Raw genomic sequence first — 19,729 nt, 5'->3', positions numbered from 1 at the left:
CAAGATAACATACACCGATAGAACATAAGAAAAGCAAATATCACAAAGACAATCAATCATAGAATAGAGAAAAAAACATGTATATAGAATAAAAAGAAATATAAAACATGAGATGAAAAAACAAGAGATACAATCCAGTTAGAACAAAATAAAACAATTTATCAGGGTGTACATGTATTCAAGGTGTGCTGAAGACTAAAATTTGATTGTGAGTGTAAATAGTGTTTAAGATTTCTTTTAAAACGAGCCTTTCCTTTGATGTTCCGAACATCGCTGGGAAGACAGTTCCAGGATACTATCCCCCTATAAAATTCCTCTCTGTATACTGTAATCTACATGAACGGCTTGAAATGCCTTGTTTGTAGTCCAGCCTTTCTTGCTAGAATGACTTGTTTTTAGTCCAGGCTTTACTTCCATTACATATCTACATCACTATGTAACACAATACGTTACTCTTGCATATACTGTATGTCTATTGATGTTTATTATTGTTCACTTAATTTTTTTTTAATGATACGCTTTTTAGGTCTGACTCTTGACTAAGTTTCTCCATTTGTAAAAAGAAAATAATTTAAATTTTTTATAATAATCAATTTAATTTAATTAAATATCTCCACTTGTCAAGATGGTGGCTCACTCTCTTTTTCCACCTAAACAGTTTTCTAAATGATGTTTCTTAGAAATAAGATATACAATTGCTGGATCTGATCTCCAATCTGATTTTACAATTTGGTCTGAATTTCATGAACCAGAAAGAAATAGCACATTTTCATTTAAAGAGACAGGAGCCAAAACGGCCTGTTTGAGGCTGACTGAGCTTTACTGCTTGCTGAGTGACACTGCCTGTACAGCTGGAACTAGGTGCTTTTTGACCATAAAAAACATGCACATGTTTGTAAATAGACCACGGAAATGAACATATTAAACTCTGAAATGGCCATAATATGGGCTCTTTAAACAAATGTAATCTATTGTAAGAGAGAGGAGGATGATGGTAGAGTATTCCATTTCGTGACTGTGATGCACCGAGTGAATACACAGTCCCTTATTCCTCCATAGGAAAATCCCACAATTAATTCTGAAGAACTGGTCCTCCGCGAAACTCTCGCTGTACAAGTATCGCAGAGAAATTTCAAAGGTACTCACAGTTGCACAAGGGTTTTGGAAAGAGAAACGCAATGGTTTGAAAGATCGGCGTTGCTAATAAACATTTAAAATAATTTGTATAAACTGGTAAACACTGGTCAACACAGCTTTATTTCCGGCATTGGGTGCCTGATGCGCATGCGCTGTGATCACAGCGCAGGCACATCAGGCAGCTAAAGCCATTTTGAGCAGTGTTGACCAGTTTATAAACATTATTTCAAATGTTTTTTTTTTTTTTTAACTTCATTTTTTTTTTTTTGCGTTTATCGCTTTTCTGGTCAAGCATGACCGACAGATGCAGGGTGAAACGGGAGGGAGAACAGGGGAAGACATTCGGCAAATGACGGCGGGTCCGGGAATCGAACTCGGAGTCAACCAGATACGCGACGCAGCACGGTATTCCCAGACGCTTTCGCGTTGCGGTACATGGTGTGCTACTGGAGCACCCTTCAAATGTTTATTAGCAATGTCGAGCTTTCAAACCATTGAGTTTCTCTGTCCGAAACCCTTGTGCAACTGTGCAGACATATAAAATCACAGTTTTTCACATTATGATCTAACATCCCAACAGGCCACCTTGTTTATGGTTTGATTCAGTCAATAGACAATAATAAATAATAAAAAGAGTAAGATAAAATAGACAGAGTAAAATAGTGCAATAGTGCAGTGCAATACAATAGTAGAATAGAATAGACATAAAATGAGCACATAAAGTGCAGACACTTTAGTAGGTGTCATGTTTCTCAGAACAATGATCTCCAAGCCTGACGTAATATTTAATACATAGTCAGAAAGACCAACTAATTCTGGATCTCCTTAGGGGCAGATGGGAGACAGACTTAGATGAGCCAATCACAGAGGACACATGGGACAAAATAATACAGGGGATTTTCTCTTCCTCCATCTGCCTTAAACATGCTGTTATCCAATAAAAGATTGTACACCGACTGCATTGGTCTAAAGCAGGGGTAGGCAACCCTAGGCACGCGTGCCTGCATAGGCACGCGGGGGCATTTTCATAGGCACAGGGGGCAGCATTAAAAAAGAATAAAAAATATTATAATTATTTTATTTTTTTGCTTTGAAATATTATAGTGAAATATTTTGCACTGTTGTCGCATTTATCTTGTAGAAATCCTCCCACAGGTTCTTTTTACTACCACATATTTAATTGAGACCCTTTATTTGTTTATTATTTCAATTTAGCTGGAAATACATTGCTACATCATTCAGTAACATTTGCAGAGCCTTATAACAAAAACATTATTACGGTCACCATTGTGACCAGTGGGATTAATCAACAAATTGTATTATTTATTTTTCTATTTCATTGAACATTGCACATGTTAAAAGCCATTTTTTTACTCAAAATGTGAGTATTACCAAGTCAACTTGTGTTCTTAAAACAATGACAATAAACATAGTTTTATTAGGTTGAAATAATGTGGTTGTGTACTTATTTTTCTGTTAACTTATTATGGATTGAAAACTGAAAACCTTAATGCACAGTAACTGAACTCAATATTTTTAAGTTCTGGTAACTTATTATTATTTATTTTTTTACAGTGTAGTCTTGCGATCAATCAAAACTTATTTACACGATATACCTCACATTCACCCTCCATTCACATCCTGGTGTTCTCCTGGTGTTCTCCATTAGGCCTGTAGGTGGAGCTATGACAGCACACGTACAGTACACACACCGATGGTGTGTGATGTGTCCAAAAATGAATGGGCAAATGTGAGTGAAATGGTCGCACTGTATGCAGCTGTTTGTCTGCATTGCATTCCCCCCCCCCCCCAACTCAGATTTAGGGTTGATACAACCATCATAATAATATTGTTAATAATAACAATAACAATGTAATAATGTAAAAATTATCATTAAAAAGACCTGATTATGAGAAAAATTATTTACGATGCATGGAATATTGTTGAGGCACACTAGTTACAACTATATTTCAAACAGGCACTCCATGTCAAAAAAGTTGCTGACCCCTGGTCTAAAGACAGGCTCTCTAAAATATATCCCGACATATCTATGTGACCACTGCAGACAGGCTCCAGCCACTCTGCTCCACATGTTCTGGACGTGCCCAAAGTTGCACACCTATTGGCAGGCCATCTTTGACACCTTCTCTAAGATATTTGGAAAGGTAGTAGAGCCATCTCCATATATTGCAATATTCGGAGTGGCCCCAACGGACATCCACTTTAGATGGTGGGAATCTAGAATGCTGGCCTTCTGTTCACTATTGGCCAGAAGGCTAATACTGTTCAAATGGAAAGACCCAGGTCCACCGGTGTACGGCCACTGGATGAGAGAGGTCATGCATCATATTAACTGGAGAAGATCAGGTATACTGTCAGAGGTTGTACCGAAAAATTCCACAATATTTGGGATCCTTTCCTAACTTTCTTTGAGGGTATGGAAGCGGATAATGTGACAGAGGCGATCTGACTGGCCTTCCTAGTCTCTCAGTTTATTATTCTATTCTTTTATGTTCTTACTTTTCTTTTTCTCTATCTACAGAATACAAGAGATGCATATGTCACTGCTGTCTGGTGATTTAAAAGCTAAAAGGAAAAACAATGATTAATAAATGCTTTAAGGTATCTTTACTATCTTAGAATGATTCTGTCTGGTATAGGGATGGGGGGAAGGGAGGGAGGGAGGGAGGGCCTTATTTTATTTTTATTTTATTTTGGCCCATGTGGGACCGCCTGTGAAAACTGAATCTTCAAATAAAAAAACGTTGTTAAAAAAAATACCAATTAACCAATTAACTTTTCTAGACGATTTATTAGGATATCATGGTCGATCGTGTCAAACGCTGTGCTTAGATCTAATAGGACGAGAATTGAGACTTTGTTTGCATCAGAGTTTATTCTGAGGTCACTAATTATTTTTAGAGTTGTTCCGATACCGATACCAGTATCGGAAATGCCTCCGATACAGCCTAAAATGCTGGTATCGGTATCGGCGAGTACGCCGAAAGTCTAGCCTCCGATACCATATGACGTAATTTATCAACAACACGTGCGGTATCCTCCTGCTGAGAGTGAGCATTATAAAACAAACGTGTTTTTAATCAACCGTGAATTAAAGTGTCAATGCTGTTTGTCATTTTAACAGCAGATTGTCACAATCCCAGCCGGAGTCCCTTCCTGAACAATGTGAACAGTGGCCTTCTGCTGCCACCCAACGGGCAACTCCTGAACTCTCTCATATATGCCTAGGAGGGCTAGCTATGATTAATGTTCTGCCTCTGTTCATATTGTCTCTGGTACTAGTCTGTTTAATCTAGTCTGGTGTTGTCTCAGTGTGTTTATGATTTCAGCCAGTTTGTACATGCCTGGCCTTAACCAGCTGGTGCTCCTTACAATCAGTGGCAGTACTTTTAAACTGCAATTGGGAAGACAAAAACAGCAGAAGTGCTCTTAAACGAATCACAAAGACCTTTGACATGACACAGTTAGTTAAGGGACCGACGAGAATAACCCAGTCCTCCAGCACACTGATCGACCTAATATTCACAAATAAGCCAGAGAGAATTGTTAAGACTCTCAATATGATCACAGGGTTATCTGACCATAATTTAACCCTTATTGTTAGGAAACTGTCCAAAAAGCGTTTTAGCCCTGGGGAAAGAAAGCCTAGCCACCTTAGAATACCTAAAGGGGAACAAACTAATTTTGAAAATGCAATTAAAGGGATCAAATGGAATGAGGTACTGTCCTACTCTGATGCTAACTCTGACTGTCATGCCCTTTTATCTACCGTCCAACATGTAATGAATACTTTTATGAGGAAAACAAAACCTAGATGTGGACAGAAAAACACTCTTCCATGGATAGGAGGTGATTTACTTCAAATGATGAGGGAGCGTGATGCGACACTGAAAGTAGCCATAAAATCAAAACTGACCACTAATAAACTTAAGTTTATAGGACTGCGAAATAAGGTGGCAAGAGAAATAAGGAAAGCAAAGGCCAATTTCTTTATTAATATCATTGACCAAGCAAAGGGAAACTCCAAATTGATCTGGGAGAACTTGAATAAACTGACAGGGAAACACACTGGGGAAAAAAAGTGCCTAGAAATCTGTGTGAATGGCAATATTACACAGGATGGACCTCAAATTGCAACACGTTTTAATTCCTATTTTGTAGAGTCGGTGCAGACTCTGCAACAGAGCTCCCCTACTAATCTGACTATGTCTCCAGTGGATCAAAATCAGCCTGTCTTTGAGCTGTGTGAAATCACTGTAACAAAAGTGACAACAATTATAAATTCCTTGAAGAACTCTAAAGCCAAGGATGTGTATGGTCTAAACACTATGCTACTAAAAACGTTTAATGAATGCTTATCTGGACCAATATCAACAATCATAAATAGATCCTATAGTGAAGGCGTTTTCCCAGGAGCATGGAAGGAAGCTATAATAACCCCCATCTACAAAGCAGGTCAATCCTCTGAGGTAGCTAACTATAGGCCAATTAGCATTTTACCTGTTATTTCCAAAATAGCAGAGAAACACATAGCAGAACAACTAACAAGTCACCTTAGCACCAGCTATGTTGGACTGCACCCCATGCAGTTTGGTTTTAGGGCAAAACACTCAACAGAGACTGCAATCTGCTTCCTCCTGGAGAGTATTAAATCTAAGCTTGATAAGGGGGGAGTTGTTGCAGCCGCATTTTTAGATCTAAAGAAAGCCTTCGACACTGTGGATCATGGTGTCCTGCTCACCAAGCTTTCTCGGTACAACTTCTCCCCTAATACCATCACATACATGAAGTCTTATCTTGAAGGTAGAACTCAGAGAGTAAGGGCAAATGGTGAGCTATCCTCTGCCCTTAGCTGTGGTTTTGGTGTCCCCCAAGGATCTATATTGGGACCGCTGTTGTTTAGTTTATATATTAATGATCTTCCAGCTGTATGCAATAAGTCTGACATCCAGATGTATGCAGATGATACGGTCATTTATGTCCATGCAGAAACCAAGCAGCAAGCTGCAAACAAGTTAACAGCGGTGTTGACATCGGTCACTGAATGGTTGACTAACTCATGTCTGCATTTAAACACCAAAAAGACTGTTTGCATGTTTTTTACAAAGAGGCTGATGAATACTGTCTCACCTGATGTCTATGTCAGAGGAGAAAGGTTGACAGTTGTATCCGAATATAGATACCTTGGGATAAAAATGGACTCCAATCTTACATTTAAAAAACAAATCAAATCGGTAGTAAACAATGCAAAGTTTCACTTATCAAACTTCCGTCACATCAGAAACTCTCTGTCAACAAAAGCAGCAGCACTGTATTTTAATGCCATTATTATGTCACACTTAACATACTGTCTGACTAGCTGGACACAAGCCTCCTGTACAACATTACGATCTGTACAGGTAGTTTACCATCAGGCTGTGAAAGTTCTGGACAGGAAAACAAACAGCCACCACCATTGTTATAGCATAGCAAACCAGAACCTACTGAGCTGGGACAATCTTGTCAAATTCAAAGATGCCTGCCTTACCTATAAAATCCTACATGGCTTGGCTCCTCCCCCCCTCTGTACTTTCATAAAACAGAACGCATCTGCTGATAGATATACCAGGTCTGTAGTCAGAGGGGACTGTGTAGTCCCAAACAGGAGGTCTGCTTTTAGTCAGACAGCCTTTTCCGTGAGAGCAGCCCACACCTGGAACAGTCTGCCAACACGGCTCAGGGAGTATCAAAGTTACATCTCATTTAAAACTAACTTAAAATCATGGTTGAGAGATGGTCAAGTGTGCGACCATTTTAACTGAGGGGTTGTATTTTAATGTATGTATTTTAGTGTATTGTAACCTATACTGATTCCTACTGTGTTTTAATTATTGTACTATGTTTTTTAACTGAGGGGTTGTATTTTAATGTATTTATTTGTATGTATTTTAGTGTATTGTAACCTATATTGATTCCTACTGTGTTTTAATTATTGTACTATGTTTTAATTATTGTTGTGCTCATGTCACCTGCCCCAGAGACTACAGTTGAAAATTAGCCAACTTGGCTAAACTGGCATATTTACAGTCAAATGTTCCTTAATATGCACTGTCTCTGTATTTTAAACCAATAAATACAAATACAAAATACTTATACCTGCCTGTTACTGACTTCCTTGTCTGCCATTGATCTGTTTTCCCTGTATCCTGTCGTATCCCTGCTATTCCTGGCGTTAGTCCTTTTATCTCTTGTTTCCCTTCCAGTCCGTTCCTGCTTCCTAGCGCCGTTTTCCAGCACAGCTGAGGTTTTGTTTCCATGTTTTACAGTTAGCTTTTGTTGTACCATGTAATGTGTTCCTTTGTTTACTTCTGCTCAAGTAAAGCCTTCGATTATACTTTTCGTCGTCGACTCTGCCTCCTCTCTCTGGTTCATAACTGTTCAGCATTTGGGTTCTACACACCTTCCCCCGCCACCCACCATAACACAGATACTTTCTTAAATGCCATCGTCCCGACAGAGCAGTGTGACGGGGAGCTCTTATGTCTGATGCTTGCTGGTGTTATTAGCATTAGCTGAAGAGCTATCTAAAAAGCTAGTTTTAGCTTAACGTTACCTTGCCTAAAGTTGGGACTATTCATAATCCAGCAATAATGGCTGCAGACCTGCAAGCAAAGTACAGCAAGTTGGCAAAGGAGTATTCCAAGGTAAATCACTTTTTCACCAGTAACATTACATTGTCTTGTTTCCATCTAACGTTAGCTCACGTTAACTGGCTAGGCTGGTAAAGCTATGCCTCCTAAAGTGTGAAAACAGAAGTACAGGAAGTACCGGCTACAGGCTTTCCGGTTTCGACAAAACAATTATAGAAATGTGTGAAGTGCACAATATTTCCTCCTCGTTTAAGCCACTGCAACGGCTTTGCCTGAAGAATTTACTACATGACCGGGACGTTCTAGCTTGTTTGCCGACAGGATTTGGGAAAAGTTTGGTCCGTTCGGAGGCAGCTTCCATGGGAAGTACATACACCAGAAATTCTACCCGATTCACACTTTTGGCCGTAGTGCTTCACCAGTCTTTATCTCACGGAGGAGATAAAACTGGGAACGAGGTTATTAACTGGCTAACCTAGCTCTCGACCTCTCCCACACATGCACGCAATTAATGACATAATGCGGACAGCCATACCGGTGACAATGTTTAGCTTTTAGTGCCAAATGATAAGAGTCTGAGCGGAGTCTCAAAAGAGAATGTTGAATATTTATTGTGCAAAAATCACAACAGAGCCTCTCCTACTAGCTGAACTGAACCGGAGCCTTCTGGTAGCAAGTGCAACAACGTATAACGTCCGTGCGGAATCAATGTCCGAACAACCGTGGGTGAACTCATTGAGCATAGTTGTCAATTAATGATACTAATACGAATCTATACAATCACCTGTTGTTAAATAAATACCATTACTTTATAGTTATCACAAAAAAAACTGTATATATAAAACTGTAAACATTTAAGTTTTATAATTTATAATAAATTATATATATATTTTTTAATGTATGCACTGGTATCGGATCAGTATCGGTATCAGAAAGCTTAGGTATCGGAATCGGATCGGGAAGGAAAAAATGGTATCGGAACATCTCTAATTATTTTAGTAAAAGCAGTTTCAGTGCTATGGTGTGTTCTGAAGCCTGATTGAAATTCCTCCATGATGTTGTTTTCTTTGAGAAAGGAGTTTATTTGTATTGACAAATGTTTTTCAAGTATCTTGCTGATGAATGGGAGGTTGGATATCGGCCTATAGTCGGTCAGTACATTACTGTCTAGTTTGGGTTTCTTTAGTAAGGGTCTTACGACGGCTGTTTTTAATGCGTCTGGGAAAATGCCTGTCAGAAGCGATGTATTTATAATATTTAGGACATGACTTGCAATACTTGCTTAAAGAATGCTGTGGGTATAGGGTCAATACAGGAAGTGGAGGAGTTACATTCCATGACAGTTTTGTAAAGCTCAGTTGATGTAATGCAAGCAAATGTTCCTATGGTTACTTTTTCGCAGGGTTTGCTGATGGTGTCCATGTTTGTATCGGGAATAATGTTGGCTCTAATTGAAGTAATTTTGTTATTAAAGAATAATGCTAGTTCTTCACATTTTGATGCAGATGACTGTGGAGGGGTGGGGGCAGTGTTGAATAGCTGGTCGATGGCTGAGAATAAGAGCATTCTCTGTGATAATCTTAAAATTGTCCTTTCTTGCCACTCGTATTTCTGATGGTAGAGAGGGTGATGGTAGAGAGGGTCTCTCGGGCAGAGTAGTGCAGCTATATTCAGTGACCAGAGATACACTATAGGTACTGTAACCTTAATCCGGCTGATTGTGAAACAAAGGGGACTCCTATAGCTGGTATAGATGTCAGGAGTCATTTGAGTGGGAGTGAAGGGAGATGGTGGAGGGATGATTAAATCCATCCCCGGTACAAACTAAAGGTTTTAGATTAATGTGATGGTGCAAGGATAGACAGCATCATAGATGAAAAGTGCCTTTCCTGTGTGTCTCCACTAGGGGCAGAGCAGCTAACCCTGAGTGAGTGAGTGAGTGAGTGAGTGAGTGAGTGAGTGAGTGAGTGAGTGAGTGAGTGAGTGAGTGAGTGAGTGAGTGAGTGAGTGAGTGAGTGAGTGAGTGAGTGAGTGAGTGAGTGAGTTACTAAATGACTTAGTGACATGGTCATAGAGATGCTGCTTCACATCTACAGGTATAATTGAATTGCCCACTCATTCGCTGAATTTGAACAAATTGCCATCTGATGTCAGCTAAACCATGTCTGGTTAACACAGTGTCTGTTACCAAGGAGGAGCTACTGTAGATGACATTATTTTAATAGGTTTGTTTTTGTTGACACCCTACATTCTTCACGTATGTCCCTCCTGACGTATCCTCTCCTCTTCCCCTCTTCCCCCTCCTCCCCACTCTCCGCCCCCCACCCCCATCAGCTGCCATCCAGTCGGTTCCGGTTCACATCGTGGCGCCACCTGGAGCAGAGCGATGTCACCGGAGACCAGCTCACCTGTCCCAGGGTCAGAGAAGGTCAGGGAGAGGTCGCTGTGACATTTGCACTTTTGACAATGAACAATAAAACCAGCCGTAATAAAAGTATTTATTTGTGCCGCACATCTGCCGAGCCACAACCAGTATTTGCTGCAGTGCAGCATCTTTTTTGGAGGGTAATTAGTTTTAGAAATGTCCAATTAAATATATATTTTTGGGGCACCAGAAGGCACAAGGCTGTTTGAAAGACATGCAATATGCTTATTAATCTCTTCTACAGCATCAAAAGAACAGGCTGAAAATAATCTGTACATTCATCCATCTGTAACCTCAGCACACGTTGTATCTCAGTGAACACAGGTTACGTCCACACGCCAGCTTCTCTCTAAACATGCCAACATGCTGTCTTGCTTTTCTACGTACAGTGCTTTGGCCACACAGGACACAGCACTTATCTTTGTGCAGAAACCAGCTTGAATGCATTGCAATCTAATAACGATAGCTGCAAATAGCCGCTTCACCTTGTTTTTGCACTCTAGCACGTTTTGTGCCAGGGACCTAGCTACACTGATCTATCACAACACGGCGATAAAACAGATGGAAGTTATTGCAGTGAGTTGCTTTGTTTTTAAATTAGAACCCATTCGCATACATTTTGCAGAAACGGCGGCTTTGCTAACAGATGGCGACATATCCGTCACTTCCAAAGGTTCATCCTCTCTGAACTGCGCATTACAACGTAATAGATCTGAGGTGATGGACACATCCTCAGCCCTGTCTGACAAATGGATACTCCTCAATGAAAAATGATTGAAAGCAGACGGACAGACATAATGGATCAATGTAGCTGGGCCCTTACTGTGAGGATATTGTTTTTACTGTACAACATCAGTGTTTACAGAGGGGAGTTGCTGTACACTGATCTTCTTTGATGGTGTCATTAAACAGGGCCATCCGAAGAGGGGCAGTTCCTGAGAGAGGAGGATGACCTTCACTTGGAGAGAGAGAGGAGGAGGAGAGGGAGGAGGAGAGAGGAAGAAGGGCAGAGCTGGGAGGAGAGGCTGCAGGAAAACTGGGAGAACTGCTTGGTGAGTCAGTGAGTGTGTGTGTGTGTGTGTGTGTGTGTGTGTGTGTGTGTGTGTGTGTGTGTGTGTGTGTGTGTGTGTGTGTGTGTGTGTGTGTGTGTGTGTGTGCAGGGAGCGAAATTAACTTTTTGACTCACCGGCCAGTGGCGGGTAGATGGGAAGAGTCTACCCGCCAAGCATATTTCTTACCTGCCAAATTTTTTTTGATTAAAAAAATATATATATATATTTTATATAAAAAAAAAATTTTTAAATAAAATATATATTATATAATCATACTTGTAGTTGTATTATCTGCGAGACATCGCCACCACGCAATAAGTCAAAATGCTTGCTATCTGCAAACAGCTCCACTGTCTGTGTGTATACTTGAGTAGCCTCCAGCTCCAGCAAGGATTCTCCGGCCCTGCAGCTAGACCCTATATTCAGCTAGACCCTACATTCAGCATGCAAGGATTCTCCGGCGATGCAGCTGGACCTATTTATAACGTTACCGTTCTTTTGTCAAATCACATTCAACATGCCCTCAGCTAGAATACGCATTCAATCAATGTTATAAGACATTGATATCAGGAGCTATCTGTAGCTACTGCTAGCCCGGTAGATAACGTTAAGACAATTTAGTTTACTGGGACAGATGGATCAACGTGAGCTAGCTAAGCTAGCTAACGAGGGACCGGAGGTATTATGCACTCGAGTAGACTATTGCTGGAGCATTTGTTGATATCAGCAGCTATCAGTAGCTAGCCAGCTAGATACCGTTAGACAATGCCTCGTCATGTATTAAACTAAAAGTGAATAGTTGACTGGGTCATTGTTTAAACAGTAACGTTAGCTCTTGGAGGTCCCATATTGACTAGAGCAGATGGAAGTAAACAAGCCAAATGATAGCTTCCGATTGGTCATTTGCTTTTTTTCTCATGAAACCAGTCACGTCACTCTACTGTGATTGGACCTAGTGCGATGTGGGACTTGTAGTTTTTTAACGATCTCGCGGCGGAGAAAAAAAAGACGAGCGGCTATAATCTGTACTCGCACAAGAGTATCGTTATGAAGTTATGAACTACACGTCTACACGCCACACGGCGGGCAGCCCTCTAAGTGTCATGCGGCGGGCGGCGGGCTTTAGTTTCGGTCCCTGTGTGTGTGTGTGTGTGTGTGTGTGTGTGTGTGTGTGTGTTTGTGTGTGTGTGTGTGTGTGTGTGTGTGTGCAAGTTTGTGCATGCATGCCCACATGTTTGTGTTAGAGGGAGATAGAGAGAGAGACATGAAGGAGAGAGAGACATGAAGGAGAGAGAGAGAGACGTGAAGGAGAGAGAGACATGAAGGAGAGAGAGAGAGACGTGAAGGAGAGAGAGAGAGACGTGAAGGAGAGAGAGACGTGAAGGAGAGAGAGAGACGTGAATGAGAGAGATGGAGGAGAGAGAGATGTGAAGGAGAGAGAGATGTGAAGGAGAGAGAGACATGAAGGACAGAGAGATGTGAAGGAGAGAGAGATGAAGGAGAGAGAGATGTGAAGGAGAGAGAGAGAAGTGAAGGAGAGAGAGAGAAGTGAAGGATAGAGAGAGATGTGCAGGAGAGAGAGAGAGAAGTGAAGGATTGAGAGAGAGAGACGTGAAGAAGAGATATGTGAAGGAAAGAGATGTGAAGGAGAGAGAGAGAGACATGAAGGAGAGAGAGAGACATGAAGGAGAGAGAGAGACATGAAGGAGAGAAAGAGTGACATGAAGGAGAGAGACGTGAAGGAGAGAAAGAGTGACATGAAGGAGAGAGACATGAAGGAGAGAGAGAGATGTGAAGAAGAGAGAGAGAGACGTGAAGGAGAGAAAGAGTGACATGAAGGAGAGAGACGTGAAGGAGAGAGAGTGACATGAAGGAGAGAGACATGAAGGAGAGAAAGAGTGACATGAAGGAGAGAGACATGAAGGAGAGAGAGAGATGTGAAGGAGAGAAAGAGTGACATGAAGGAGAGAGACGTGAAGGAGAGAAAGAGTGACATGAAGGAGAGAGACATGAAGGAGAGAGAGAGACATGAAGGAGAGAAAGAGTGACATGAAGGAGAGAGACGTGAAGGAGAGAAAGAGTGACATGAAGGAGAGAGACATGAAGGAGAGAGAGAGATGTGAAGAAGAGAGAGAGAGACGTGAAGGAGAGAGACGTGAAGGAGAGAGAGAGATGTGAAGAAGAGAGAGAGACATGAAGGAGAGAGAGATGTGAAGAAGAGAGAGAGATGTGAAGGAGAGAGACGTGAAGCAGAGAGAGAGTGACGTGAAGGAGAGAGAGATGTGAAGGAGAGAGAGATGTGAAGAAGAGAGAGATGTGAAGGAGAGAGACGTGAAGCAGAGAGAGAGAGACATGAAGGAGAGAGAGAGACGTGAAGGAGAGAGAGTGATGTGAAGGAAAGAGACATGAAGAAGAGAAAGACTGTCTTTTACTATTACAGTATGCACTCAAGACTGTAGCACTCAAGTTCGACACTGTTTGACAAACAATCTTACTTACCCTTAGCTGCCAAAGTTGTACCCTTCCTGCTGACTTGTTGTTCAGAACTTATAAGTCGCTTTGGATAAAAGTGTCAGCTAAATGATTAAATGTAAATGAGACATAAAGGAGAGAGAGAGAAATGAAGGATAGAGAGAGAATAGTTTCTTTAACATTCATATTTTGTTAGTGTGAGTTCTGTGTAACTAATTAATTCAGCAGCACACACTGTGAGAAAACTGCATCTGCTGCTACAGACATGATAAAAATACAATGAAAAAGAGAAATAGCACTCACTCACCAAGGGTCTGGATAAGAGAGAGAGAGAGAGAGAGAGAGAGAGAGAGAGAGAGAGAGAGAGAGAGAGAGAGAGAGAGAGAGAGAGAGAGAGAGAGAGAGAGAGAGAGAGAGAGAGAGAGAGAGAGAGAGAGAGAGAGAGAAAAGGAGGGAGATCACCCAGTAGTCTCATCCTTCCTCTCTCTTGCCAGGAGTTGAATCTCTCCTACCAGGAGCTGGGGGATCCCTTCCAGCAGGAGAACTTCCTCAGGATCCTGCGACGGCTGATCCGTGTGGAGAAACTACAACTGGTGGACAACTCCCTCACAGACCTGAGTTCTGTACGCCTGCCAAGGTACTACACTACCCAGAACACACCACAACTCCCTCACAAACCTGAGTTATGTACACCTGCCAAGGTACTACACTACCCATAATACACCACAACTCCCTCACCAACCTGAGTTCTGTACGCCTGCCAAGGTACTACACTACCCAGAATACACCACAACTCCCTCACCAACCTGAGTTCTGTACGGCTGCCAAGGTACTACACTACCCATAATACACCACAACTCCCTCACCAACCTGACTTCTGTACGGCTGCCAAGGTACTACACTACCCATAATACACCACAACTCCCTCACCAACAGCCAGGTTCTACACACCTACAAAGGTAGGTACAATACTAACCAAATGCATCACGACGTCCTATACTATGTACACATACTATAACTATCAACAACCTCAGTTCTATAAGCCAAGGAACTATGTTACCCATAAAGCACCACAGGTTTATCTCATCAACTTGAGTTGTGAACACAAAACACAATTGAGGAGGACGCCATCGCCCATGTGCTGCACACAGCAGCATCACACCTGGACAAGAGGCAGGGAAACTATGTGAGAATGCTATTCATCGACTACAGCTCAGAATTCAATACCATAGTCCCCTCCAAACTCATAGCCAAGCTCAGGGACCTGGGCTTGAACTATGACCTCTGCCAGTGGGTCTTGGACTTCCTGATGGGCAGACCCCAGGTGGTGAGAGCAGGCAACTGCACCTCCTCATCCATCACTCTCAACATAGGGGCCCCCCAGGGCTGTGTTCTGAGTCCCCTCCTCTACTCCCTGTACACACATGACTGTGTGGCACAGAGGACCAACAACACAATCATCAAATTGCTGACGACACAGTAGTGGTGGGCATGATCTCTGCAAACGGCAAGAGGGCCTACCTGGAAGAGGTAAAGGTTCTAACGGGATGGTGTCAAGAGATCAGCCTCTCCCTGAATGTCAGCAAAACAAAAGAGACGATTGTGGACTTTAGGAGGTCGGGGGTCAGGGACTACAGCCCCCTCAGCATCGACGGGGCACCGGTTGAGAGAGTGAACAGTTTTAAGCACCTCAGAGTCCACATATCTGAGGACTTGACATGGACCACACACATTGACAGTGTTATCAAGAAGGCACGACAACGCCTCTACTTCCTTAGGCGCCTAAGGAAGTTCCAAGTGAGTCAGAAGATCCTCAAGAACTTCTACTCATGCACAATAGAGAGCCTCCTGACTGGCAATATCACCTCCTGGTTTGGGAATAGCACTGCACAAGACCGTAGCAGACTACAGAGAGTGGCCCGTTCAGCCGAATGCACAATTGGAGGGGGGCTTCCCACTCTCCAAGACATTTACAACAAGCGCTGCATGGGTAAGGCTAAGAGAATAATCAAAGACCCCAGCCACCCAAACAACTGCATCTTTGAACTGCTGCGGTCAGGCAAGCGATACCGGAGTCTCGTGGCAAGCACAGAGAGACTCAGAAGGAGCTTCTATCCCCAGGCCATCAGGATGCTCAATGAACAATAACAAACCATCAAATACACCCACAGCACACACATCCACACGCACACACTCACTTTAAATAAACAACACACTGTAGCACCCACTTTACCCACTTTAGACACTAACACACTTTATATTTATTGGTAAGGAGATTTGCACATCAATCTCATACCTCATTGCACCTCACCACCACAAGGTGGCACCACAAGCTAAGCTATACCTCACCATTTCTACACTGTACTGTATATTGCTGTAACTCAGTTACCTTCTCTACTCTGCATTGTATATACTGTACATATACTGTATATATGTATATTGACATTTTTTGTTTGTTTACACTTGTTTACGTACTTGACTTTCTATTTTATACTTATATTATACTTAATTATCTAGCACACTCTCAGGAGCAAAACAGAAAGAAGGATTTCATGCAAAAGTATTCTGTATTTCTGTATGACAACTAATAAAGAAACTTGAACTTCCAAAAGAAAAGAAGCCTAGAAGCGTGCTAATGGCACGCATACCAGAGGCTAACTGCCTACGAAAACAGGCACAGAGGCACTGAAAGAGGATTTCACCCATCTAATGAACACACTAGACTAGACAAATATCAAGATGTATCCATCAGTGGACCAATTGCATGCTTTTGCAGAGGACAAGAAGCCTTCAGTCGACTCCTTCAGACATTAAGCACCCCCCACAGCCCAAATGGAATGATAAAAAATAAAAATAAAATAAACATAAAATATTATATATTTTCTTTTGTCGACCAATAGTCGACTAACGGCAAATGTTGGCCAATCCTAGTTGACCATCCAAATCCTTAGTCGGGGACAGCCCTAAGTTCTAAACATGACGCCTAAGTACCATTCTTAATGCACCAACCAGAACAAACACTTTCATACTAGCAAAACATTCTTCATCTGCCAGCATTTCATTCTGCCACAAGGGGCGATCTCAAACGGAACACATTCATAGTCGATATGGATAAGAACAGTGTGTACAAATGGATAATAACAAACTTTATTGGTAGTATTTACAGCTTCCAATGACTATACCGGCAATTGGCCTCACTTTGCTGTAATGCTACGTCAGTAAACAACCTTGGTACAGGGAACGCTAACCCTGCTCTGTGATTCACTCGACAGGTGCAGAATCCTGAACCTGCATCGTAACCACCTGGTGTGTCTGCGCCAGCTGCCAAAGCTCCCTGCCGCGGAGCACCTGTGTCTGTCAGAGAACGCCATCGGCTCCCTGGGGGGGCTGGGGGCTCTGGGGAACACGCCGCTACGCTCCCTCAACCTGTCACACAACCCCGTCACCTTCACTCAGGACTACCGAGCACGGTGAGGAGGGACAGGAGGACAGAGAGAGAGGACACGGTTTCAGAGTGGACACTCACATACAGGAAAGCAAGCACACATGCACATCCACTCAGCCCACATGCACAAGCACACATACACACACATACAAGCACACGCGCACACATACATCCACTCAGCCCACATGCACAAGCACACACACACACACACACACACACACACACACACACATACAAGCACATACAAGCACACATACATCCACTCAGCCCACATGCACAAGCACACACACACACACATACATGCACATACAAGCACATACATCCACTACGCAGTACGCACACATGCACAAGCACATGCGTGCGCACGCACGCACACACACACACACACACACACACACACACACACACACACACACACACACACACACACACACACACACACACACACACACACACACTCCTCTCTGCTCCTCTCCTCCTCCCCCCCTCCACTCCTCTCTCCTCTCCACTCCTCTCCTCTCATCCTCTCCACTCCTCTCTCCTCTCCTCCTCTCCACTCCTCTCTCCTCTCTCCCCTCCTCCTCTCTCCACTCCTCTCCTCCTCTCCTCTCACTGCAGTGTGTACTCAATTATGTTTACTTGTACCAGAGAGAAAAGCAGATGGAAGAGATGATTGAGGGGGAAAATAGTGAAGGAAGAAGGAGGGAAGTAGCTGGGAGATGGAGGAGAGAAAACAGACAGATGGAGGCGAGGAGGACTGGTAGAAAGGCGTCATATTCACACGGCAGCTATTTTGCTCTCATGTCATGCTCAGGGAGAAACAAGTCAAATGAGCTGAAACTCATAACATCTGCCTTCTTCTCCTCTTCCTCCTCCTGTCCTTCTCTCTAAAAATATCTATCCGTTCTTTTCTCTCTCTCTCTCTCTCTCTCTCTCTCTCCAGGGTTTTCTCCTGTTTGCCAAAGCTAGAGGTCTTGGATGGAATCCCCAAGCTGCCAGAAGACTCTCTGCCTCCCAGACTACAGTTCCCAGAGAGCACCAGGATGTGCAACATCCTGTGAAGTTTCCTCATGGATGTGGAGTGATTACGACCAGGGCTCATACTCACAAAGCTTCAGAGTAGCATTACTGATCTGGGTTCAGGAACCAGGAAGACCTGTCTACAATACCGCATTCAAAACTAACAGACTGAAGCTGACTCTAGATCAGTATTCACGCTTTGTGAATAAAAAACAAGGATGAGTCAATGTCATCAACACGAACATAGATTGAAGTATTGCAGGCTTTATGGGGAGAGCTGTGGTCTGGTCTGTGTTGTCTTAGCTCAGGGTGAACTGTCTGTGTTGTGTTAGCTCAGGGTGAGCTGTCTGTGTTGTGTTAGCTCAGGGTGAGCTGTGGTCTGTGTTGTGTTAGCTCAGGGTGAACTGTCTGTGTTGTGTTAGCTCAGGGTGAGCTGTGGTCTGTGTTGTGTTAGCTCAGGGTGAGCTGTCTGTGTTGTGTTAGCTCAGGGTGAGCTGTCTGTGTTGTGTTAGCTCAGGGTGAACTGTGGTCTGTGTTGTGTTAGCTCAGGGTGAACTGTCTGTGTTGTGTTAGCTCAGGGTGAGCTGTCTGTGTTGTGTTAGCTCAGGGTGAGCTGTGGTCTGTGTTGTGTTAGCTCAGGGTGAACTGTCCGTGTTGTGTTAGCTCAGGGTGAGCTGTCTGTGTTGTGTTAGCTCAGGGTGAACTGTGGTCTGTGTTGTGTTAGCTCAGGGTGAACTGTCTGTGTTGTGTTAGCTCAGGGTGAACTGTGGTCTGTGTTGTGTTAGCTCAGGGTGAGCTGTGGTCTGTGTTGTGTTAGCTCAGGGTGAGCTGTCTGTGTTGTGTTAGCTCAGGGTGAGCTGTGGTCTGTGTTGTGTTAGCTCAGGGTGAGCTGTGGTCTGTGTTGTGTTAGCTCAGGGTGAACTGTGGTCTGTGTTGTGTTAGCTCAGGGTGAGCTGTCTGTGTTGTGTTAGCTCAGGGTGAGCTGTCTGTGTTGTGTTAGCTCAGGGTGAGCTGTCTGTGTTGTGTTAGCTCAGGGTGAGCTGTGGTCTGTGTTGTGTTAGCTCAGGGTGAGCTGTCTGTGTTGTGTTAGCTCAGGGTGAGCTGTCTGTGTTGTGTTAGCTCAGGGTGAGCTGTGGTCTGTGTTGTGTTAGCTCAGGGTGAGCTGTCTGTGTTGTGTTAGCTCAGGGTGAGCTGTCTGTGTTGTGTTAGCTCAGGGTGAGCTGTGGTCTGTGTTGTGTTAGCTCAGGGTGAGCTGTGGTCTGTGTTGTGTTAGCTCAGGGTGAGCTGTCTGTGTTGTGTTAGCTCAGGGTGAGCTGTGGTCTGTGTTGTGTTAGCTCAGGGTGAGCTGTGGTCTGTGTTGTGTTAGCTCAGGGTGAGCTGTCTGTGTTGTGTTAGCTCAGGGTGAGCTGTCTGTGTTGTGTTAGCTCAGAGTGAACTGTCTGTGTTGTGTTAGCTCAGGGTGAACTGTGGTCTGTGTTGTGTTAGCTCAGGGTGAGCTGTCTGTGTTGTGTTAGCTCAGGGTGAACTG

At 43.1% G+C, this 19,729-nt stretch overlaps 1 protein-coding gene across 1 annotated transcript in view; it reads left to right on the top strand.

The window, feature by feature from the left end:
* The window catches only part of serpini1 (serpin peptidase inhibitor, clade I (neuroserpin), member 1), a gene marked incomplete at both ends in the record, with an annotated part of 38,584 nt that extends 20,342 nt beyond the window's left edge, over positions 1-18,242 (top strand). The window contains 5 exons of the mRNA XM_084308971.1: positions 10,122-10,205; positions 11,125-11,264; positions 14,231-14,373; positions 17,009-17,206; positions 18,125-18,242. Of these exons, the coding sequence (XP_084165097.1) occupies positions 10,122-10,205; positions 11,125-11,264; positions 14,231-14,373; positions 17,009-17,206; positions 18,125-18,242 (683 nt within the window). The remainder of the gene's footprint in view (positions 1-10,121; positions 10,206-11,124; positions 11,265-14,230; positions 14,374-17,008; positions 17,207-18,124) is intronic.
* Positions 18,243-19,729: the final 1,487 nt, after the last annotated feature.

Source organism: Notolepis coatsorum, assembly GCF_963971535.1.
Source record: "Notolepis coatsorum genome assembly, chromosome: 1".
Classification (NCBI taxonomy): domain Eukaryota; kingdom Metazoa; phylum Chordata; class Actinopteri; order Aulopiformes; family Paralepididae; genus Notolepis; species Notolepis coatsorum.
Note: the sequence above shows the minus strand (reverse complement) of the source record. Positions and strands in the feature narration are given on the sequence as shown.